The following is a 25,418-nucleotide window of genomic DNA, read 5'->3' as shown; positions in this document are numbered from 1 at the left end:
GAGCCACCAGGGAGGTCCCTCTAGTATTGCTTTCTAAAGCTTACCACTGATTTTCCACTTTAAGGTATTGACAGATCCCATTTTAGATGGATGGGCTTTATTTGCCTCAATGAAACACTCTCTTCTCCAACATAATTTTTTTCATTTCACTCTGGGCTCTGGTATTTTGAAGGGGAGAACATACTTATCAGATGTCCTCCCCCCCATATCTTGTTCTTCCATCTCAGTCTGTTTTACCTATTTGTTTTCAACCCCCTTTCCTACAGACAAATGGAAGTCTCCCAAGATCTTCTATCTCAAATGTTACTTCATGAATATGCTCATGATCTGATAAATTATTTTACAGAACAGATCTCATACCTTAATTTCTGGAATGCATTCCAGCGCCTGCAGCCATGGCTCCTCTCAGATCCCTGGGTGTATGTACTGGACTGTTCACCTCACAAATCCAATTATTTTTTTGTCCATGGGTGATGCCAAATTCTTGTTTTTGGTGGGGAAACTGATGAGGTACATGTCCAAACATTTAGGCATGACCCTTAGGAAACACAGAGATGTGATGTGCTTATCTTATTGTTTACATTGTAATCTCTGTGGCGAGATTTCTCCTCCAACTCCTTCTCTGGTGACCTGCTGTATTTGTTGTTTTCTTTTTTGCCTATGCTGTCAAATCTCCCAGTTGCTACCTACAGGGTACTCTAACTATCACATTGTGTATCACAATTGTACATGTGACTTTGAAGCAAGGAGTAGTTTCCTTGCTCGTGGGTGTTACTTCCTCATGGTTTTAAGAATATATCAATGAATAAAGATGGATAGTGCTGGAATTTTTTAACAGTTGTTTTATTATATTTAATGAGTAGAGTTCTTAGAAACCATGAGGTTTACATAGTTTCTTCCTTTAAAGTAGGGTTTCAGACAAACAGAACAAGCCAAGCCAAAGTGATTCAAGGCTTTCAACCAAATCTGTGGGTCTAGCCAGTACGAAGCCTGCTGTGATTCCAGTGAATATGGATGGTGGGAGATGGGAACCAGATAAGAATGTCACAAGGTAAAAATCAACTCTTCCTTCAAGGTTCAAGGAAAATTAGCTGTGACTGCTCTTCTGAAATTAAACAGCATATTGCACTTTCAAGCCAAGGTGAAAATCTTCACCATTATCAGACAAATAACACCTAATACTTGAGTGATATGGACCAGTAAGTATTTGGTTACTGCATAGAGGGAGCATTGTTTTTGAAGCCTGTGTATGTTCTGGGAGATATGTTTCCACCTTATCAGATGAATATTACTGCCAACAGCAACCACCAATATATCCGTACTGCTTTACTGTAGACCTTGGTCCCCTCCCTTTTTGTTCTAACCCCCAATGCTTTGTGATCCTTTTCTAGTGCACTCAGTTGTAGTCCTATATTCTTGGCTTGTTTTGTCTTGTTTTCTAGTCCCTTTGTTTAGTGACTGTGAGGAGGAGATGCATTGCATACATCTTTACTATCTTACTGCATCCATTCAGAATCTCAATATATAGTTTAAATTCTATATGGAAACACAATCAGGAGACTTCAATGATCATATGAATTTGTTTCAATGATCATATGAATTTTTGAATTAATTTGCTTTAATGATCCTATGACTTTTGAAGTAGGCTATTACCAATATTACTGAAATACTAAATAATCATGATTGTGTATTACAAACTAGTCAAACAATGAATTGTGACCTACCATAGTATGCCATGATCTCTTAAGTCCTACAAAACTACCTATTCCAGGTTTCTCTTGTTTTCACTCTTGAACTTTTACCAGACTCATGGGCTCTGTCTGCCTCAATGGAAATCACTCTCCTTCAACATAATATCTTCATTTGGCTCTATGCTGTGGTAATTTCAGGGGAGAACTCACTTACCTGGCATCCTGCATCCATTTCTTGTGCTTTGACTTCAATCTGTATTTCCTACCTCTTTTCAACCCCATTGCCTTTGCACAAATGGAAGTATCCCAGGTCTTCTGTCCATGACTTTTACTTCCATGAATATGCTAAAGATGTTCAAAGTTATAGTTACACTACAGATATCTTAATTCCCGACCTGTACTCACTGCACTTGCAGCTGGTGCTCCTCTCATGATGTGTGGTTCTGGGTCACTGAGGACATAAAGGCAATAATTTTTGTCCATGACAGATGTCAAATTGTTATTTTGGGTAGGGGAAACTAAGTTTGGACATGACACTGATGTCATTCCATGATTTGTGCAAGGAATATTTTAAAAATAAATATTTTTCCCCCATGAGAATTTATCAGAGATCTTCTAATATATGTTCCTAGTACTATTTCAGTTAGGTACGCATTTTTACATTGAAAAAAACACAAAGGCCAAAGAACAGTACACATTTAATTAGTAGTCTCTTGTCTAAGCATCCATCAGTTTTCACAGTGAACTCAGACTTTTCAGTGTAGCATTCAATATGTTTTATAATTTCTCGGTACACTGAACTCTCAGTTCCTGTTCTTTCCCTTTCAAGTTTAGGAAACACAGAGATGTGATGTGCCCTGTGCTACTGTTTATGTTTTATTGTCTATGTAGAGTGGTTTTTCCACCAGTGCCTTTGGCGGACCCCTGTATTTCTATTACCCGCTGTATAAAGCGTCCCAGGTGCTCACTTACAGCATGTCCTAAATGTGCTCTTAACTATCACATTGTGTCATAATTGTACATGTGGCTTTGAAGCAAAGAGTATCCTCCTTGCTTATGGTTATTACTTCATCATGGTTTTCAGAATATTCAGTGAATGAAGGTGGATAATGTTGGAATTTTGTAAAAGTTGTTTCATTACACTTTATCTTAGAAAACATGAGGTTTACATGGTTTCTTCTTTTAAAGTAGGGTTGCTGACAACGGGAAGAAGACAACCCAATTTGATTCAGCATATTTATCAGAATCTGCGGGTCTAGCCAGTACGAAGCCTGTTGTGATACCAGTGAATGTAGTCGGCGGAAGACCCGAACCAGATAAGAATGGCACAAGGTAAAAACAACTCTTCCTTTAAGGTTCAAGGACAATGAGCTGTGATTGTTTTTGTCAGGCCAAGGCAAAATTGTCACCATTATATGCAAACACTGCTGAAAGTTGAATGATGTAGATCATTGTGTTTTTGTCACTTCATCGAGGCAGTGTTGTTTTCAAGCCTGTGTGTGCTTTAGGGGATATGTTCACACCTCATCAGGTGACTGTGGTGTCTGACACCCACCACTAATGCCCCATAATGCTTTACTATAGACGCTAGGCCCCATCCCTATTTTATTCTCCTCCCAACCCCTTGTGCTTCAGTTGTATGTTCTGTGTTTTTTCAGATTTCTAGTTCCTTAGCTTAGTGACTGTGGAGGAGACATAGTGCAGTAAATACTTTCATATCTATCCATCATCAATTCATAAATTCGGTAAATGGATTCAAGTCAATAAAAGGAAACACAATCAAGATATAATTTCTGTAATGATCTTTTTTTTTTTCAATTTTCCTTCACTTTGTTGACCATTGTGTGTCACATCAGGTGGTTAGAAAAGAAGCAGACTATTAAAGAAATACCAAATAATCATTATTATGTATTTGTAACTATTCAAATAAGAAGAATTGTGTATCCCATGTGCTCTTTCAGGCTTACAGAACTATCTATACCCAGTTTCTCTTGTTTTCACTTTTTTTTTTAATAGAGGCATGTTTTATTTATTTATTTATTTGTTTGTTTGTTTTGTTTATACATGAACTGGGTACAGTCAGACGCGGGAGGGTGAGAGAATTCACCTGAGCCAGAGCGGGGAGCAGAGCAGGCAGAAGGACCGAAGTACACTGCTGAGGGGAGCAATGGGCGGCAGGAGAGGTCTGCGCGCCATGTGGGACCCTCCTCTGGTGGCTGGGGAGCAGCCGGGGATCAAACCGGCGCCGCAGAGGCCGCGGGCAGCTTCGCAAACCAGCGCTCAACCGCTGCGCCACCGGGGAGGCCCTTGTTTTCACTCTTGAACTTTCACCAGTAATGGGCCCATTCATGCCTGCTCCAAACTTGCTTTCTAAAGATTACAAAGATTTTTCACACTATGATAACAAAACATGCTTTTTTAGACCCATGGGCAATGTCTGCCTCAATGGAAACCATTGTCCCACCACATAGTATTTTCTTTCTTTTTTTTTTTTTTAATAGAGGCATGTTTCATTTATTTATTTGTTTGTTTGTTTGTTTATACATGCACTGGGTACAGTCAGAAGCACGGGAGGGTGAGAGAATTCACCAGAGCAGGGAGCAGAGCAGGCAGAAGGACCTAAATACACTGCTGAGGGGAGCAGCGGGCTGCAGGAGAGGTCTGCTCGCCATGTGGGACCCTCCTCTGGTGGCCGGGGAGCGAACCAGTGTTGCAGAGGCCACAGGCAGCTTCGCAACCCAGCACTCAAACGCTGCACCACTGGGGAGGCCCCCACCACATAGTATTTTCATTTGACTCTAGGCTCTGGTAATTTCAGAGGGAGACCTCCCTTACTAGGTATCCCCCTTCCATTTCTTGTTTTTTGACCTCAGTCTGTTTTTCCTGTTTCTTTTCAATCCCATTTCCTTTAGACAAATTGAAGTATCCCATGATCTTCTGTCCCATGACTTTTATTTCCTTGAAAATGCTAAAGGTGTCCAAAGTTTTTTTTCTGCTCAGATCCTATCTTAATGCCTGGCATGTTCTCACTGCACCTGCAGCTGGGCTCCTCTCTGGGTATCTGGTAGTAGATCACTCAGGTCAGAAAGGCAATTTTTTTTTTGTCTGTGGATAAATCCAAATTGCTGTTCTTAGTACAGGAAACTGATGAGGTACAACTTATTTGGATGATCCTGAGTCATTCCCGAGATATGTGTATTGAATATTTGAAAGTAAATCTATTTCACTGACAAGAATTTCTCAGATTTCTTCCAGTACATGTTCCCATATATTTTTTAATCAGGTGCACATTATTACATTATAAAAATAAAAGCCAAAGAACAGTACACATTTAATTATTAGTCTCCTGTCTAAGCATCAGTAGTTTTCCACAGTGAAATCACCTTTTCAGTGTAGCATTCAATATGTTTCAAAATTTCTGGGTGCACTCAACATTCAAAGTATTACTCTTATCCTGTCAAGTTTGGGAAACACATTGATGTGATGTGCCCTATCAAGTGCTTACCTTGTAATCTCCATGTCATATGGTTTCTCCCCCAGCTCCTTGCCTGGTGTCTTTCTGTATTTTTGTACCCACTATTACAGCCTCCCTGGTGCTCACTTACAACATGTCCTAAATGTACACTAAAAAACTATCACATTGTATCAAATAGTACTAGTGGCTTTGAAAAAGGGAGGATTTTCCTTTCTTATGGTTATTAATTCATCATGATTTTAAGAATGTATACATGAGTGAAGATGGGTGTGTTGGAATTTTGTAATAGTTGTTTTGTTATGCTTTATTAGTAGATTTCTTTGAAACCATGAGGTACACGGTTGCACTTTAAAGTAGGGTGCCTGACACCAAAGAATCACCAATGTGATTCTGTGTCCTGATCGGTATCTGAGGGTCTAGCTGGTGTGAAGCCTGTTGTTGTATTTCCAGTGAATGTTGATGGCAGGAGACATGAACCAGATGAGAGTGTCACCAGGTTAAAATTAACTCTTCCTTGAAGGTTCAAGGAAAATTAGCTGTGATTGTGTTTTTTTTAAATCATTGCAGTTGTCAGGCAAAAACTATCTCACCATTATAGATAAGGACTGCTGACAGTTTAATGATGGGGACAAATGAGTTTTGGTCTCTCATAGGGAGAACATTGTTTTCCCATCTTGGGTATGATTTGGGCCATATGTTCCCATCTCATCAGATGTATGGTATTGCCCGACACCCATCACCAATGCCAGTATTGCCTTACTGTAGATCTTAGGCCCTGTCCTGGTTTTGTTCTCTGCACAATCCCTTTTGCTCATCTTCTAGTAAACTCCTATCTGTAGTTTTATATCCTGTGTTTGAAATTGTTTACTTTTCTAGTTCCTTTGTTTAGTGACTGTGAGGAGGAGATGCATTGCAATCAATACTTTAATATCTAATCAATATCTATTCATAAATTAAATACATAGATTAAATTCAATAACGGACACAATCAGGGGAGGTTTGCTTTATTGATCATATGAATTTTTGAATTCCCCTTCACTTTGCTGATCATTGTGTGTCACATGCAGTTAATTAGAAAAGAAGTCAATGTTACAGAAATTCTAAGTCATCATGGTTGTGCATTGCAAACTAGTCAAACAAGAAGAATTGTGACCCACCATGGTATGCCATGAGCTCTTTAAGGGCCACAGAACTATCTATCCCGAGTTTCCCTTGTATTCGCTCTTGAATTTACACCAGTAATGGTCCCACTCATTGCTTGTTCCCTGACCTCAGACTCTTTTTCCCACTTGTTTTCAAAGCCCATTTCCTTTGGAAAAATTTAAATACCTCAGAATATTCTGTCTCATGTCATTTACTTCCTTCTATATGCATATAATCCCCAGTTTTATTTTGGTACTGCAGACATCTTACCTTAATTCCTATCATGTACTCACTCAGCCCGTGGCTGGGGCTTCTCTCACATCCCCTTGCATATGACACTAAAATGCAGAGATATTAGAGAGGCATTTTTTTTTCATCTGGAGTGGATGCTAAATTGTTGTTCTGGACAGGACCCTGATATCATTCAAACAGAATGTATTTTATAAATACATGATGTCTGACACACAAGATCTGCTCGGATTTCTTCCACTATATGTGCCTAGTACTGATTTCAATCTATGCGCATTATTACATTAAAGAAAACAATGTCTATATGCAGTACACGTTGAATTCTCAGTTTCTTGTTTACGAACGCTTTTCAACAATGAACATAGGCTTTTCAGTGTAACACTCAATATGTTTCAAAAGAATAACTATAAGAAAGAAAATATCAAAATCAACAAACAACTATGAACCAGAGTCACTCTATGGGGGGTAGGGAGTGTGGAAAGGAGGGATTGGGGTCAAAATAAGGGAGTTGTCATTGTATGGGGAATATAAAAATAAATTTAAATTTATAAAATAAAACAAATGAAGGGAAAGAAGTTTTCATTAAAAATGGATGTAGAAGGAGCATACCTAGAGATAATAAAGGCCATATTTGACAAGCCTAAACCAAAAAAAAAAAAAAAAAATTCTGGGTGCACTCATCTCTTAGTGTTTTGTTCTGTGCCTTTCATCTTTGGGAAACACATAGATGTGATGTGTCCTATCCTATTGTTCATGTTGTAATCTCTGTGTGGAGCCATTTCTTCCCTGGTAACCTGCTGTGTATTTATACCCCCATTTTAAAACCTCCCAGATGCTCACCTACAGCATATCATAAATGTACTATTACGTGGTATCAGAATTGTGGCTTTGAAGCAAAGAAGTATTTTCCTGCATATGTTGTTGTTACTTTTGTTTTTAAAGGAGGGTTCTTGGTTTCCTGAAGAAGTTAGCAAAAAAGCGAAACAGTATTTTATCACCTTCATCAAAATCTGTTGGCCAAATCAACAAGAAGAGTGGTCCTGCCCTTCCAGTGAATGTGAATTGCAGGAGTCATGACCCAGTTGAGATTCCCCGAAGGTAAAATCTATAAACTTTCCTTTCAGTTTAAAGGATTATTAGCAGTGATTACTGTGTGGGAAACAAGCAGCATAATACATTTGACAGTCCAAGGCAAGAGAAATCTCACCCTGATCAGACTAATACTGCCAAACTATGAACTATGAGAATCACTTTGTGTTTTGCCCCTTTGTTGAGGGAACATTCATTTACAACCTGTGTATGATTTAGGGGATAAGTTCACACCTCATCAGATGGATGCTACCACAGGATACCCTCCACCATCACACCCACACTGCTTTATTCTAGACCGTAGGCCCCTCCTTTGTGTTGTCACCCTGTCTAACTCTCCCACACTCAGCCTCAATTTTTCAGTCCTATGTCCTATATTTGTTGTTTTTTTTTTAATTTTGTCATTTGCTTTGTTTAGTGACTTTGTTGAGGAGATCTGTTGCTGTAAATACGTTGAGCTCTATTTACAGTGATCTACAAATTCAATTAATAGAAACATTCAGAATATTTTGCTTATAAGATTTTATAAATTTTTATTGTTCCACCGTTTTGTTGTCCATTGAATGTCACAAAGAGGTGGTTTGAAATAAAGTAGAGTAGTACCAAAAATACTAAATAATTCTGATTGGGTATTGCAAAATACAGCCGAAGAAGAAAATGGTCTCCTCCATGGCTGTGACACTAACCTAAGTCCTACAGAACTGTCCATCCCCTAATTTTTCTGTGTTCACTCTGGTGTGAGAAACAATATCAGTAATTCAATTGGAGAAAAGTGAAACTTGCGTAACAACAGCCATCCATAAAAAGAGTGAACACTTTTGCATAATGGAAATCTCTCCTTCAAAATAATTTCTTCATTTGCTTCTCGGGACTTGTATTTTCTGAGGTTAAACTCATGTATCAGGTTCCCCCCAAGCACTTCTTGTTCTTCCATCTTAGTCTGTGTTTCCTATTTCTCTTCAACTGCATCCTCCTTTTATCCAAATTGAGGAGGAGCATTAACATTCAGTCCTTGATCTTCTGTCTTCTAACAAAAACATGACTGTTACTTTCTTGTATGTGCTAGTGATCCCCAACTTTATATTTGAACTGCAGACCTCTCCTGTCTCACACGCAGCTCCCTCAGCAGTGTCTTCAGTCTGTCTGCCTGTTCTGCTCCCTGCTCTGGCTCTGGTGAATTCTCTCAAACTCCCATGCTTCTGACCTGTACCCCAGCTCTTGTATAAATAAATAAATAAATAAATAAATCTTAAAAAAAAAAAGAAAACAGGACCCAATATGCTTTTTGTCACTTCATGCAAGAGATAACGGCTTACAAGCCTGTGTATGATTTCGGTGCTAGTTTCATAGTTCATAAGATGTGTGTTACCATAAAATACCCGCTACCAAAGCACCCATAGTACTTTACTGTAAACTTTGGGTCTCTCTCTCTTCTGTCTCATCACCTTACCTTCAAATAGATTTAATTCTCCAGTTATATTTCCAGTGTATGTTTTGGTAGTGTTTCCAATTCCTATTTTGACTATTTGTGGAAAAGCTTATTGCAATAAATTTCTCAGTTTTCTATTCATGAATTCAATGAATAGAATCAATTCAATAAATAGACACATTCCAGAGACCTTTGCTGTTATTTGCAGGTATTATATGAATGCTTTGAATTGTTTGCCATTTAGTTGACTTTTGAGTGTAAATGGATGTGACTAAAAAAAGCATTGCAATACAAAAATAGTAAATAATCATGATTGGGTATTGCAAACTACAGTCAAAGAAGAAAATGGGATCCTCCACAGTCATAGTACTAAGCTTATCAGTTATACAGAACTGTTTGCCCATCCCCTAGTTCCTCTTTTATATTCACTCTTGAACTTGCACTTTTAATTTCTCCACTTACCGCTCTTCCAAACTGCCTTTGATCAGTCACCACCAAGTGTTCATTTTATCCACACATACTTTTTACACTGATGGGCTATATTTTCTTCAGTGGAAATCTCTCTCCTCCAACATCATATCTTCATTTAACTCCAGGACTCTTTTTTAAGGGGGAGAACTCATTACTAGGTGTCTGCTGTGCACTTCTCATTCTTCCACCTCAATATATTTGTCCAATTTCTTCAATCCCACTTCCTATTTTAGGGATTGAAGTATCCCAAAATTGGCTTTGATCTTTTGTCTCATGACTGCCACTTTTTATATATGCTAATGTCCTCCCAAATTTTCATTATTCTTTAGACCTCTTGTCTTAATTCCTCACTTTATACACTGCACCTAAGTCTCCTCTTAGATCCCTTGGTGTTGGTACTCGAACCCGCAGATATTAGAAAGGCCTTTTTTTTTTTTTTCTATGAGTGATGCCAAATTGTGGTTCTTGGTGGAGACCTGATGAAGTAAAACTTATTTGGTCAGGACCCTGATGTCTTTCCAACAGATGGTTGTTTTAAAAGTTAATCTATTCTCACCCATGAGATATTTCTTAGAATTTTTCCATTATACCTGTTTCATACTGTTGGACTCTTGGAAAAGTCATGATACATTTTTGCTTGAAAAACACAGAAAAAATATGTCATGACTTTTCCAACAACCCAAAATTTTTCAATCAGTTGCACATTATTGCATTACAAAAGGCCAATATCACATGACACATCTTATTAGTACATTCTTGCCTAGAGTCAATAGTATTTGGCAGTGAACTTAGACACTTGTGTAGCTTTCAAGATATATCAGAATTTCTGGGTCACTCATTTCTCAGTGTTTTGATCTTACACTTTCAAGTTTTTGGGAACACATAGTTGTGATGTGCCATATCTTTGTATGCATGTTGTAACCTCCATGTGGAATGGTATTCTTCCCTCTGTGTCTTCTTACCTCCTCTGCAAAGCCTCCATTGTGCTCACTTTCAGCATGCCATATATGTGCTCTTAGCTATCAGATAGTATCATGATTGCATTTCTGACTTTGCAGCATGGGGTTTGTTTCCTTGCTTTTCATTTTTACTTCTTCATAAATATTTCAAAAATTAATCAATGACTAAGTTGTGGTATTTATAAAAGATGTTTTATTAGTCTTTATCAGAAGATTTCTTAATAAACATTAACTTTTACATGGTTTGTTTTTTAAAGGACAGATCCTAGCTTGCAGAAGAATGTAGTAAAGGAAAGCCAAACTGATCCCTGGTCTTCACCAGATTATGTGGGTCAAGTCAGCGAGCAGGCTGGTGCTGAACTTCCAGTGAATGTAGATGTCAGGAGATATGACTCAGATGAGAAAGCCAGAAGGTAAAATCCATAATTCTCCCTCTAATTTTAAAGGAATATTAGCAGTGATTATTTGTTTGGAAATTAAGCAGCATGGTATAGTGTGCTAGGCAAAGTATGAGAAGGCTCAGTCTTTTCGGACAAATACTGCTAAAAGTGGAAAGAGGAGGTCCAGTGACATTTTCTTATTTCACTGAGGGAACATTGTTTTTCAAGCCTCTGTATGTGTGGTGGGATAGGTTCACACATCACAAGATGTACTTTACCACAAGACACCCACCATCACAGCACTCATAGTGCTTTAGTGTAGATCTGGGCTCCCTCTCTGTTCTGTTTTCTCTGTCTCCTGTCACCGTATAGTAGCATCAGTTCTGCAGCCATATTTCCAGGGGCTGTTTTGGTTTAATTTTGCTTGTTTCTTTGTTTAGTTATATTGTGGAGGAGCTGTTTTACATTAAATACTTTGCTTTGTATGAATGATTCAATGAATAGTTTCATTTCCATGAATGGAAACATTTCAGAAACCTTGCTTTCTTAATTTTATAAATATTTTGAATTGGTCTGCCATGTTTACCAATTATTACCACATTGAGGTAATTAAGAAAAATTTTAGTAATAAAACGTCCTGAATAATCACTATTGGGTGTTGGAATCTACAGTAAAACAAGAAGAGAACAGGATCCTCCACTGTCATACTACTTAGCTAAGTCCTACAGCAACATCTATCCTCCTCCTTATTTTCACTTTGAATTCGCTCCAGTAAACTTCTTACCCACCCCTCCTCCAAAGTTGCTTTTTAAAGATTACTGCCAATTTTTCACATCACTGTATCCACACATACTGTTTTAGACTGATAGGCTAAATTTTCCTTAATGGAAATCTCTTTACTGCAACATTGCTTTCATTTGATTACAGGTCTGGCATTTTCAGAGGGAGAACTCACTTACCTGTGTCCCTGATGTATTTCCTTTTCTTCTACCTCAGTCTGTGTTTCCTAGCTCTTCAACTCCACCCTCCTTTTGAGTAAAATAAAAATCCCAGGATTCAGTCCTTGATCCTCTGTCACATGACTTTTATTTCCTTGTATTTATTAATGATTCCAAAATGATATTTCCACTTCAGATCTTTTTTTCTTGATTACTGAAATCAAATCCCTTGCTGGATATCATTCTTTTTGATGGACGGTTGTTGTTATGCAAGTTTCCCTTTTCTCCAATTGAATTACTGATATTGTTTCTCACACCAGTTCTTCTGTTCATGTCTTCACTCTTGCAGAGTATCGGTTCCTTAGTGGCATCTCTTGTTCTGTCAATGTTTTGGGTGTCACTTCGGTTGTTGTCTTTCTCTTTCTTTTGCTTCTGACATTGAATCTGATGGTCAATCTTGTCAGGTTTCCCTGCCAAATATATCCCGAAGCCAATATCCTGTTACATGTTGAATCCCAAATCATCTGCTCTCTTTACTAGTGTCCGAAACTTTTATTTGGTTTCTTAGTATCTGTCTTTTTTACTCTTTAAAATCAGTGGCCTATTTTGACATAGCAAAGATTATGCTGTTCCTCTGTTTTGACTCCCTCTTCAGCCGCAGTACATGCCAATGTTCTTCAAATACAAAGCAACCCCTACACTTTATGTTCCTCTTAGATCAGTTTTTGTCTCCCTGAAGTCTCTGTCTCTCACTGTCACTTGAATTTCCATATTCTAGGGGGCCTCCCTGGTGGCACAAGGGGTTGAGCACAATACTGTAAAGCTATCTACAGCCTCTGCAGCATGATTTTGATCCCTGGCCGGTCAGGGAGGTGACCCATATGGCACAGCCACCTCTCCTGTCCAACCCGCTGCTCCCCTCAGCAGTGTATTTCAGTCAGTCTACCTGTTCTGTTCCCCACTCTATCTCTGGTGAATCCTCTCACCACCTCCCGACACCTCTGGCTTGCACCTCAGGTATTGTATGCATAAATAAATAAATCTTAGAAAAAAAGAATTTCCATATTCTGTCCCTTCCGTTGTGCTCCAACCACGTTGACCTTTTCAACATTCTGTCACCCTGAAGACATACCCCTGTACTTGCTGTTGATTCTAACTGGAATGATTTATCTTCTGATATCCTTATGATTGCTCCTTTCATTCCTTCACAAGCTACTTTCTCAGCAATATCTGAGGGGTTGGCCATTTTGAATCTTATTCTTATGCCTTCCCTGCTTACAAACCTCCAAATTTCCTTATCTCTGCTATAGTATACTCTAGCAGGATATATGTTTTGACATCGAGTTCATCATCTGTTTACTTCATTCTCAAGGGTAGGATTTTGGTCTGATCTCTGCTATTATTTCAGTGCCCAAACTGGGCTGGAATATTATCCCCTGAAGGCTCACTGAGTGAATGGAGTTTCATCTGTGTGTTTTATTTTACATTTTATACTAATTCTCACTTAGACTAAACAGTTTTGTGTGGGTCCCTGGTGAAAGTCTACTTGTCAATTATATGCTCTTTGGGATTCCTTTGGCTCTCTGCAATATGCTGTATTTGCTCTATGCATGTTCTGCATTGTGTGGTTTAAGCTCAGTCATATATTTCCTCACTTTTAAACCTTTTACTGGTATATGGTATTTTATATAAGGTCAAATGGATCTGATGAGTAGAAAAAACTGTTTATATGCTATTACTTAAAGAAGCAACTAGTAAATTATAGGAGTTAAAAAAATTCTTGCCACAGAATTATGAACTGTCAGTATGTAAAATTAACTTACGATGTTTGTCTGTATTGTTCCCCATGGTAGGAGAAATGTATGCTGTGTGACATGGTGTTTTTGAACACAACCACCTGTTCCTCTAAATAGGCTTTGGGGAGAATGGAAATTAAGGTCTGCAGTTCAATGAATGCTGCCCCATCTGGAGTGATTGCTGAAGGCAGGGTTTTCCAGCTGTTCCTGGATGCAGCTTAAGAGTGTGTGGAGCCAAGTCTTGGGCCCTGCAGGGTCCACTGCTGAGACTGGTCTGTGAGTCTGTACACACTACAACGAAGCTGCCATCCCTCTGAAATCTCTTGTGTATGGGACTGGAGCACTCAACTCTCAGAAAGGCATTATGTTTTGTCCATGGGTGACACCAAATTGTTCTTGGAAGGGGGCATGATGAATTATGACTTATTTGATCATGAACCTGAAGTCAAACCAACATATAGGCATTTACACCCCAGCCCCAGCATATTTCCTGGATCTCCTCATTCATATTGTATGTGTCTAATAGTATTTTTCCATTTACATGTTATTATATTTAAAAAGAAATTGATAAGCATCATATATGGCTAATTAGTATTTCCACATCTGTGTGTCATAACGTTGAGTCAGTGAACTCTAGGTTTTAAATTTAGCATTTAGTAGTTTTTAAAATTACTGTGGTGGGCCTCCCTGGTGGCACAGCGGTTGAGTGCTGGGTTGCGAAGCTGCCCGTGGCCTCTGCGGCGCCGGTTCGATCCCTGGCTGCTCCCCGGCCACCGGAGGAGGGTCCCACATGGCTCGCAGACCTCTCCTGCCGCCCGCTGCTCCCCTCAGCAGTGTACTTCGGTCCTTCTGCCTGCTCTGCACCCCGCTCTGGCTCTGGTGAATTCTCTCACCCTCCCGTGCTTCTGACTGTACCCAGTGCATGTATAAACAAACAAACAAACAAAAAAAAACAAACAAATAAAGAAAGAAAGAAAAACATGCCTCTATATAAAAAAAATAAATAAAAAAAAATAAAATTACTGTGGTGACTTCTGTTCCAGTATTTTACATTTTGTAACCTGATTGTTCTTCCATTTTTGTTTTTCCTGTTTCTCTTCAACCCTTCCCATTTTATTTTTATTTTACAAAAGTTGTGTTTTAAATCATCATAAGTATTTTTTTTAAATTAGCTTTATTTTGTTTCTTTTTCAAAAGTAATATTCCTGGCTTGCATAAAAATGGAGTAAAGAAGAGCAAAAATGAAACATGTTATTCAACAGTATCTGTGCCTAAAGTAAGCAGGAAGTCTGGTGCTTTGCATTCAGTGACTGGTGACAGCAGAAGATATGAATCAAGACAGAATAATGGAAGCAATGTCTATAATTTCTTCCTGTATAGGTAAAGGAATATTAGCAGTGATTACTCTTCTGGAACTCAGACTGTATGATGTAGCTTATAGGCTAACACAAGAAAAATCTTACACTTGTCAGACAAATACTGCTGAGAGGTAACAATGAGGACCAGTCAGTTTTGGGTGACTTCATCGAAGGATCATTGGTTGACAAGCCTGTGTATGTTTGAGGGGACAGGTTCCCACCTCATCAGGTGGATGTTACCACACGATCCCCACCGCCAAAGCACCCAGAGTGCTTTATCCTAGACCGCTGGATTCTCATCCCTGTTACTTTGTCACCTTCTCCTTTCCTTCCCCTCTTTTAGCCTCAATTCTGTAGTCAAATTTCTAGGGCTTGTTTTGTTAGTTATCTGGTTCCTTGGTCAGGGTCTTTTGTTAGTGATGCAAGGAGTATGTTTCCTTGCTTGTGGTTGTTACTTCATCGTGGCTTTCCGAGTTAATAAATGAAATAGGTTAGATAAGTTTTGGAACTTTTCATTTTTTTTAATGTTTACAATAGATTTCCTCTAAAACATTAGTTTCTTATGGATTTTTAACTAGAGTTCCTGGCTTTACTAGAAAAAAAGGAAAGAAAAGCACCTATGAAATTAATATGCCAACAGAACCTCTGACAGTAACACATGAGATGGCTGGTGTAGTATTTCCGGAGCAAGGTGACAGCAGGAGACATGAAAACAATCAGGATGTTGGAAGGTAAAATCTATAAATTCTTCCTGTCTTGACAAAGGAATATTAGCAGTGTTTACGTTTTACTGAAAATAAAACAGCATAATCTGGCATACTTACTGAGGCAAGAGAAAATGAACTTTATCTGAAAGATACTCCTGAAATGTGATAGATGAGGATGAGCGATTTTTTTTTTCTTTTTATTACCAAAACGACCAACAAGAACAAACTACGCAGCAAGCGTAGGGACTGTGAGTGGAAAGGATCTATTGCAGCCACCACACCCCGTGAACGGGAGCTGCGGAGAACCCTGCAGGATTCGCCGCGGGGGTGAGCTCCAGGCGCCATTAAACAGAGACCCCGCCCCCCAGGAGGAGGCCAGGACCAGCACACAGCCCCGGGCCACCCGGTAAGCTTGCGCGGAAAAGCGGTGCGCTGGAAAAGCAAACGCGGATCGGGATCGCGCGGAAAAGCAGCGGGCTGGAAAAGCAAACGCGGATCAGGATCGGGATAGGGATAGTGCGGAAAAGCAGCGCGGTTGAAAAGCAAACCTGGATTGGGATGGCGGCTGCCCAGGTCCGCGCGCCTGCGATGTAGGCGTGCAGGGAGACGTGCGCAAAGACCCTCACTGAGGTGAAAGTCCCTCACTGAGTATCCAGGAACCAGGCACCCAGGCACGGGAGCGGGGTGCAAAAGACGCCATTCTGTGGACACTGAACTGGGCTACAGCCCACGTCCTGGACCTGAGGGCTTTGGAACTGAGATCCGGGGCACAAAATTCGGGGTGTGGGTTCTCCACGACGGTGGGGCACAAGGCAGACACAGCACCCCAAAGCCATTGAGGTTTACCCTACCATTCCCGCTCTGTTTCCTGTCCCACGGGGTGAAAAAAAAAAAAAAAAAAAAACAGCTCCCCAAGTGCTCTAGGAGAGATCTCTGGCGCCACCTAGTGACTTGAAACCAGCAGAGGCTCCTGAAGGAGCCAGTGGCCAGCTGGGAAGTTAGCCCACGCCGGGCCCCTGCCGACCAGTAGTCTGAGCCCACAGGGGGAGCGAGTACCCAAAGCCAGGGCAGACCAGGCACGCAGAAGAGTGTGCCTGAGACTGGACACGCAGGGAGTGTGCCCCGCATCACCATTTTAGAACAGGGACATTTCTTCAGTAAAGACTACCTGCAGAAGGCTTCCTCAGGAGCCAGAGGTGAGTGGGGGAAGTTCGCCCACGCCAGACCCCCTCTGGCCTGCAGTCCAAGCCCAGAGGGGGAGCAGGAACCCACCGCGGGGCAGACCAGGAGCACAGGGGAGTGTGTCCCCACATCGGCATTTTAGAACAGGGACCTTTCTTCAGTAAAGACTGCTTGAAACTGACAGATGGCTCCCGGAGGAGCCAGAGGGGAGCAGATAAGCTCACCCAAGATGCCGGCCAGTCCCAGCAACACATTGTCCCAATGCATACGGCAAATTAGAAAACAGACAGTAGGGAGTAGGAGAACCACAAGCAACATAGCAACTCCTCAGGGAAGAAGCACACCACAAAAAGAAAACCAGCCCCCAGATTGCAACGACAGTAACTTGGAAGAACTTCTGAGCCTTCCAGAAAGAGAATTTAAAATTGCCATGATTAAAAAAATGACAGAACTCATAAAGGAAAACAATGATAAGGGAAAAATAATCAATGATCAGAAGAATGAAATTGAGTCCCTAAAGAGGGAAGTAAAATAAATGCAGGAGATCAAAGAATTAATGGAAGAACTAAAGAACTCTGGGAAAAGCAATGAAAGCAGAATTGATGAAATGGAAGAACGAATAAGTTCTCTTGAAGACACAGAAATAAAAAGAAGCAAAACAGAAAAGGAAAGAGAAGTACGAAGGAAAAAGAACGAAGAAAGACTTCGGGAACTATCTGACACCATGAGGAAAGGAAATATAAGAGTTATAGGAATACCAGAAGGAGAGGAGAGAGATGTAGGAACAGAGAAAATATTCCAGGAGATAATTGAAGAGAACTTCCCAAATGTGAAGAAGGAGCTGAAAATTGATATACTAGAAGCAAGAAGAACACCAAGCTTCCATGACAAAAGGAAAAATACAGCAAGACACATAATAGTGAAGCTTCCAAGAATCCAGGACAAGGAAAAAATAATGAAGCTGACAAGAGGGAAGAAACAAATAACATTCAAAGGAAAACCAATCAGGCTGACATCAGACTTCTCTGAAGAAACATTACGGGCAAGGAGAGAGTGGAAGGACATAGTCAACTGACTCCAAGAAAACAGATGCCAACCAAGAATACTCTATCCCGCAAAGCTTTCCTTCCTCTATGAAGAAAGAATAAGGACCTTCCCAGACAAACAGAAACTATGGAACTTCATTACCAATAAACCCTCACTCCAAAAAATACTACAAGGAATCCTAAAGCCAGAACCTCATAGGGACGAATAACAACAAAAGAAGGCAAGGAAAAAAAAGATATTAAAAGAATAAATAAAATCAAAGGAAAGACAAACACAATGACAAATACAGATGCTAACATATCAATATTAACCCTAAATGTAAATGGACTAAACTCTTCAATAAAAAGACACAGAGTTGCAGCCTGGATTAAGAAACAAAACCCAACCTTTTGCTGTCTCCAGGAAACACATTTAGCTACAAATGATAAAAATAGACTCAAAGTTAAAGGATGGAAAACAATCCTACAAGCAAATGGACCAAAAAAGAAAGCAGGAACAGCTATACTTATATCAGATAAAACAGATTTCAAACACAAAAAAATAAAAAGGGATCCCAACGCTCACTACATTATGATCAAAGGGACAATACTTCAAGAAGAAATAACACTAATTAACATATACTCACCAAACGAAGGAGCACCAAAATATATCAGACAACTGTTGTCATCTCTGAAAACAGACATCAGAGAAAACACATATGTAGTGGGAGACTTCAACACACCACTATCAACAATGGATAGATCAACAAGACAAAAAATAAATAAAGAAACTAAAGCTCTAAATAAGGACCTAGAGCATTTGGGCTTAACAGACATCTATAGAACACTAAACCCCCAAAAAATGGAGTACACATTTTTCTCAAGCGCACACGGATCATTCTCCAGGATCGATCACATACTGGGGCACAAGACAAACATCAACAGATACACCAAGATTGAAATCATACCAACCATCTTTTCTAACCATGAAGGCATCAAGCTAGAAATAAACCATAAAAAGAAGGCAAGGAACTTTCCTACCTCGTGGAGACTAAAAACCACACTACTGGAAGACCACTGGACTAATGAGGAGATCAAAGAGGAAATTAAAACAATTCTTTGAATTGAATGACAATGAGGACACCAATATCCTAAATGTATGGAATGCAGCAAAAGCAGTAATAAGAGGAAAATATATAGCAATAGAAGCTCACATCAAGAAACAAGAATGAACTCAAAGAAACAACCTAATCTCGAAGCTCAGAGATCTAGGAAAAGAACAATAAAAAAAACCCAAAACCAGTAGAAGAAAAGAAATAATAAAAACCAAAGCAGAAATAAATGAAATTGAAACTAAAAAAACAATCCAAAAGATCAATGAAACCAAGAGCTGGTTCTTCAAAAAAATCAATAAAATAGACAAACCCCTAGCCAGGCTCACAAAGGAAAAAAGGGAGAAAGCACAAATAAACAGGATCAGAAATGAAAGAGGAGAAATCACAACGGATACAGCAGAAATAAAAAGAATAATCAGTAACTACTATGAAGAGTTGTATGGAAACAAGTTCAACAATCTAGAGGATATGGACAAATTCCTACAACTCTACAATCACCCAAAGCTAGATAAAGAAGAAATAGATCACCTAAACAGACCAATTACAAGCAGCAAAATTGAAATGGTAATCAAAAACCTCCCCAAAATCAAAAGCCCAGGACCTGATGGATTTACAAACGAATTCTACCAAACATTCAGAGATGAATTGGTCCCTATCCTTCACAAACTCTTCCAAAAATTGAGAAGGAAGAGACAATACCAAACACGTTCTATGAAGCCAACATTACACTAATACCAAAACCGAATAAGGACAACACAAAAAAGGAAAACTACAGGCCAATCTCCCTAATGAAAACTGATGCAAAAATCCTCAACAAAATTTTAGCTATCAGAATGCAACAATGTCTCCATAAGATAATTCACCACGACCAAGGAGGATTCATTCCAGGGACACAAGGATGGTTTAACATCCAAAAATCAATCAACGTTATCCAACACATCAACAAAAAGAAATATAAAAACCATACGATAATATCAATAGATGCTGAGAAAGCTTTCGACAAAGTGCAACACCCATTCATGATAAAAGCCCTTGAAATTCTTGGGATACAAGGAACATAACTCAACATCATAAAGGCCATCTATGACAAGCCAACAGCCAGTATCATTCTCAATGGTGAAAAGCTGAAAGCAATTTCATTAAGATCTGGAAAAAGACAAGGATGTCCACTCTCACCACTGCTTTTCAATAAAATACTGGAAGTCCTAGCCAGAGCAATAAGACAAGAGAAAGACATCCAAGGAATCCAAATAGGAAAAGAAGAAGTCAAACAATCACTATTTGCAGATGATATGATAATATACATAGAGAACCCCAAAATCTCCACAGAAAAATGAATTCAACACATCAATCAGTTCAGTGAAGTGGCAGGATACAAAATCAACACACACAAGTCAGTAGCCTTCCTGTACACAAACAATAAATCTGAAGAAGAAGAAATAAAAAAAAAAACATCCCTTTTATTATTGAAACAAAAAAAATCTAATATTTGGGAATAAATCTAACAAAAGAGGTAAAGGACCTATACAAAGAAAACTATAAAACACTGTTAAAAGAAATAGAAGAAGACATAAAGAAATGGAAAGGCATCCCCTGCTCATGGATTGGAAGAATAAACATTATTAAAATGGCCATCCTACCAAAAGCAATATACCGATTCAATGCTATTCCAATCAAAATTTCAATGTCATTCTTCAAAGAAATAGAACAATTATTGATGAAATTGATATGGAATCACAAAAAAACCCCGAATAGCCAAAGCTCTCCTGAAAAAAGAGAAGGGAATGGAGGCATCACACTCCCAGACTTCAAACTATACTACAAAGCCATAGTCATCAAAACTGCATGGTATTGGAACAAGAACAGACATACAGACCAATGGAATCAAATAGAAAATCCAGAAATAAACTCACATATTTATGGTCAACTAATCTTTGACAAAGGAGCAAAGACTATGCATTGGAGCAAAGAGAGTTTGTTCAATAAATGTTGCTAGGAAAACTGGGTTGCTACATGCAAAAGAATGAAGCTTGACCACTACCTCACTCCATACACAAAAATCAACTCAAAATGCATTCTATTTTTTTTTTCTAGCTGAAGCTATTATGGCAGAAGTGAATGTTTCATCTGTACTCACTCAGAGCTTTGCTGTCTTTGAAGTTTTAAATTTTTAAAATACAATAGGGAAGGAAATAACAATACAACTATGAATTGCATTTGTAGAAGGCAGAATACATTGAATATACTACAGCTTACATATGCATAATGTATATATTGCTAATTCAGGACCTACACACTGTCACAGTACTATCTTCATAATTTTCTCCTCCACAGTTATAAGACTGACTATAATTTTGTAGTCTTAAAAAAAAACCCTACCATTAAATGGCACTGAGAGCTAGTGTTGAAACTTTTAACTCCTCAGAAAATGAACAAAAATAGAACTAAAATGACCTCCCTACATACACGCACAAGTCCGCATCAAAACGGCTTCCTATAAATGGAACAAGTGTGGTTCCACATTCTTAGAAAGAAAAAAAGATCCGTATTTTCTTTGTGGAAGCAACACTGAGTGTTCAAGTAAGAGGAAGTTACAGGAACTGAAAGAACCTTTCAAGGAAGAATGAATAGCTAAGTGAGTTAATGAAGGGAATGAATAAATAAATGCATTCAGGTCATGATACTATTAATTTGGACCAAGCTGTCTTCAAATGTTCAGAAATTATCCCAAAGAAAAGCAGACTAAATCTTAGTAATATGGCATAAATTAGAGTAATGCGGTAAAACTAAGTAGGACTGGAATAATTATTTTATTTGAATACCAATTTTGAACAATCCTGGGATAATTAATGATGGTGTGAAAATGATTTTTGGGAAATGAATGATTTTGCTAAATATTTCTATAGAGATTTTCTTTTAGGGGTGGGAGAACACCAGCCATTTATGGCTGCTTTGCTCTGGTAAAGATTTCCACTCCTTTCTTGCCATCTGCAAACCTGCTGCAGCTTGGAGTCCCCAGTTCTCTTTTGTACTCCTGCAGCTGAAACGGGAGATTCAAATCACAAGAACTGGGAAGAAGGGACCATCAGGTAAACTTTATGTTTGTGTATATTTGTACAATCGTCCACAGAACTCTAGATTAAGAACTGGAAGCTCCGAATCAGACGCTCAATAGCTACATGGTTTAGAACAAGCTGTTCTGTTCATCATAATTCTGTTTTTTCCCATCTGTGAGTTATGTTGCTGACATCATTGGGTTACAACAGGGATCAAATGTGTTGTGGAAATGCAAAGTGTATTATAGATTCATTATTATTAACTCTAAAGTAATTCTGTGCTGCTTCTCCACCCCACTTTCCCAGCATTTTTGCCTCTAACCCAACACTGCCCTTGTTGATAGGTTGTCAGAGGCAGTGCCCTGCACTATGTGAGATGAAGAAGCTCAAGAGAGAGGCACCAAGAGGTCAGTTGCCCCAGGTTACCAGCTACACCCCCCACTAAGATTCATAGCCTGGAAGAATATTTCTGATAATTACTGTGCAATAACAGAAATGTTTCTGAACAATTATTTATTCTAGTTCTGAGTTCTCTCATTCTCATCTCTAAAATTAAGACATAGGATTGGTATGAAGAAGGCTCTTACCCTGAAAGTCACTGTTTCTGTACTAGAAAGAGTTCCATCCACTTTATGAAGTTATGGGTTGTGTATGATGGGGCTTGGTTTACTGAGTTTTGCATGAGATGGGTTTTCAAAATGACAGCATGTTACAAAATACACATATTTTATTATGTATAAAGTACATATTTTAGTGGGTGTGGAAAGGAATGTCTACTGACTTATATGAGGCAGAGCAGAAACTTGGTATTGATATTATAGGTGCATGATTTATAGGTCTGAACACATAATCAGAAGGGTTCTTTAGAAGGAATTTTTTTCATTCTTTATGAGGGTTCACAGACTAAAGAAATAATAGTTTAAGGTTAAGGAATATTAATATGTGCATAGGCATCAAAAAGCTGAAACCATAACTAACTAGACTACCGTCTTACCACCAACACAGGGTTTCTCAACAAGGCCATTCCTGACAATTTGAGCTGGATAATTCTTTGTTATGGGGCAGTCCTGGGCATTGGAGCATATTTTACAACATCCTTGGCCTCCACTCACTAGATGCCATTAACACTCTCCCACTTGTGACAAACCAGAATGTCTCCACACATTGCAAAATGACGCCTATGTTTGTTGGGGGCAAAATTACCCTTGAGAGGCAAAATCACTGCTGGTTGAAAATTACTGTTTTAATTTTGTGGTTAACAATAAGCACTTAACAGCTACATTCTGACAGCTTTAAGCTGCTGGTGATAGAAGGGGGGAAGTGAGTTGAGAAGACTCTCTACTCAAGAGAGACAGCAGAAGAAGTTCAAGCTCAGTTCAGAATGAGTTCAGGAAGACGTTTGGAGGCACTATGGAGGTCTTTCCTTGCAGAAGGAAATTCAGCCCTTTTTTTCCTTTCATGTTGCCACATGCCTCCTTTCTCTGACTCTCCAGTAGGAAGTTGTGTCTCAAAGCTCTTCTTTGAGACTTCATCCTGCCTTCACCTGGATGATTCAGTATTTACACAATGGCCGATGACATGAGAAAGCATCCCAGAGGTGACATGGTTATTTGCCCTGGCCTCATCCACAGATATGTCTCTGACTCCTGTAACAGACTTGTCCATAAGTTTCAAAAAATGTAATTGGAAATTCCACTTCTTCTCTTCAGACTTTTGTAAAGATAAGTTTTCCCCTTTAATTGCTCATTTCTTTCAACCTAATATTTTCCTGTTAGTAGAATGCATGTATACTTAGTGATTTGCTCCAAACTTCATACATCTAATAGATGTCTTTGCTGGAAGATCCTTATTATCCTTTTTTCTTAATTTTTAAAAACAAAATGTTTGTCAATATATTAAGGGAGAAAACAGATACAAAATGGTACCATAAATAAAAGGTGGGAAAATTGTTCTACCAATGAAAAGCTAAAGCAAACAGAAGTGAGCGATTCTGTCCAATATATCAGCAGGGAAAATGTGATCTAAAGCATGAGGACATAGGCTTGCTTTGGAACAGGACAGCGGGAGTGTTGGATACAGAGCCAGGTCTTGCTAAGAATGATCTTAGAACTGGAGAGCAAAAGAACGAGACCCAGCCCCCAGGAAATGGGACTGGCAGGAATGAAGAAGGAAGCAGTTTCCAGCCAGCTGGCTTGCGATCCAAAAGGCACTGACGTCATAACACTAAGGGTATTAACTCATGAGTCCTCAAATGTTGTAGGTAGAAGAGTCAGGTAGAGCCTGGACTTACCATGTTGTGGATTTGTTAATACATTTAGGTGTACTGGAACCATAGACATACTTAGCGTAAGCACACTTAGGTGAGCAAGGGTAGAAGAGGGCAGGGAGCCTATTCCTAAAATGGATGAACCTCTGACAGTGTAATTGGGTTTAGAAGATGTGAAACAAGCCCTGGCAAAATCCTCCATATGTATCAAGGACTGTGGCATTTCATACAATAAATGATTATTATTTTTAAGATTTGTTTATTTATTTATACAAGAACCAGAATACAGACCAGATGTGTGGGAGGGTGAGAGGATTCACCAGAGACAGAGCATGGAATGTTTTAAATGCACTAAAGAAAGACATTCTTCTTAAATTTGAGCTTATGACAGTGTAGATTATTCTTTATTATTCAATAGATCTAGTGAGAAACTAGTGGGTCATGCATTACAAAAATCAAAACAACTGTCCAACAAATCTTTTCCAAGTAGAAGAGTGAGCTCCTGGGAAGTCCTGTGGTGGTAGCTTGGGGATGGAAAAACAACTTCTATACTCAGGGAGTGTGGAAATCTGGCACCATTTCCCTTTTTCTTTCTTGTACTGTGCCTCCGCCTCCAAGAATTCAGTGTCAGCAAAAGCAGTTGGTACAGAAGTTGCAAACTGCTTTTGGAGATCTTTCCTCTCTGTTTAGTGGAATTCTGGTTTGAAGATGTAGAGGCCAAACTACTGCTTTTCTTTCTCTCAGTTCTCCCACCATTTGACTATGGACTTGGGCTTATTTGTGAAAATTTCCAGCAACCAGAGTTAACTACGGTCTTTGTTCTCTGGCTGAACAATGGGAAGAGGATCTACAGCGACTGGAGAACATTGGGCAGATCACCACGAGGGAAGTTCTTGGGAAAATGACTCTCACAGTTGGAAGGTGGGATGACTCAGGTGGTTTGCATTTTAGGAACAGCATTTTGGCTACAGCATAGAGAACAGTCTGAGGGGTGAGGAGAATGGAGGCAGGATCGCCAAACTAGGCAATCTGTATGTAGCTCATTCAGCCACAAGATGATGATCTATTCATAGTAGTGATTAATAGAGA

General features: G+C 39.1%; 1 protein-coding gene across 1 annotated transcript in view; it reads left to right on the top strand.

Annotated features, from left to right (window-relative positions):
* LOC119243986 (uncharacterized) overlaps positions 1-10,924 on the top strand; it is a 41,475-nt gene extending 30,551 nt beyond the window's left edge. The window contains exons 8-11 of the mRNA XM_054695468.1: positions 908-1,051; positions 2,880-3,023; positions 7,501-7,656; positions 10,764-10,924. Coding sequence (XP_054551443.1) covers positions 908-1,051; positions 2,880-3,023; positions 7,501-7,656; positions 10,764-10,923 — 604 coding nt within the window. The 3' untranslated portion in view covers position 10,924. The remainder of the gene's footprint in view (positions 1-907; positions 1,052-2,879; positions 3,024-7,500; positions 7,657-10,763) is intronic.
* Positions 10,925-25,418: the final 14,494 nt, after the last annotated feature.

This window comes from Talpa occidentalis, unplaced genomic scaffold (assembly GCF_014898055.3).
Source record: "Talpa occidentalis isolate TD23 unplaced genomic scaffold, MPIMG_talOcc4v2.1 talOcc4.14, whole genome shotgun sequence".
In the NCBI taxonomy this organism is placed as follows: domain Eukaryota; kingdom Metazoa; phylum Chordata; class Mammalia; order Eulipotyphla; family Talpidae; genus Talpa; species Talpa occidentalis.
The sequence above is the reverse complement of the archived record's forward strand: the minus strand, read 5'-3'. Positions and strand labels throughout refer to the sequence as shown.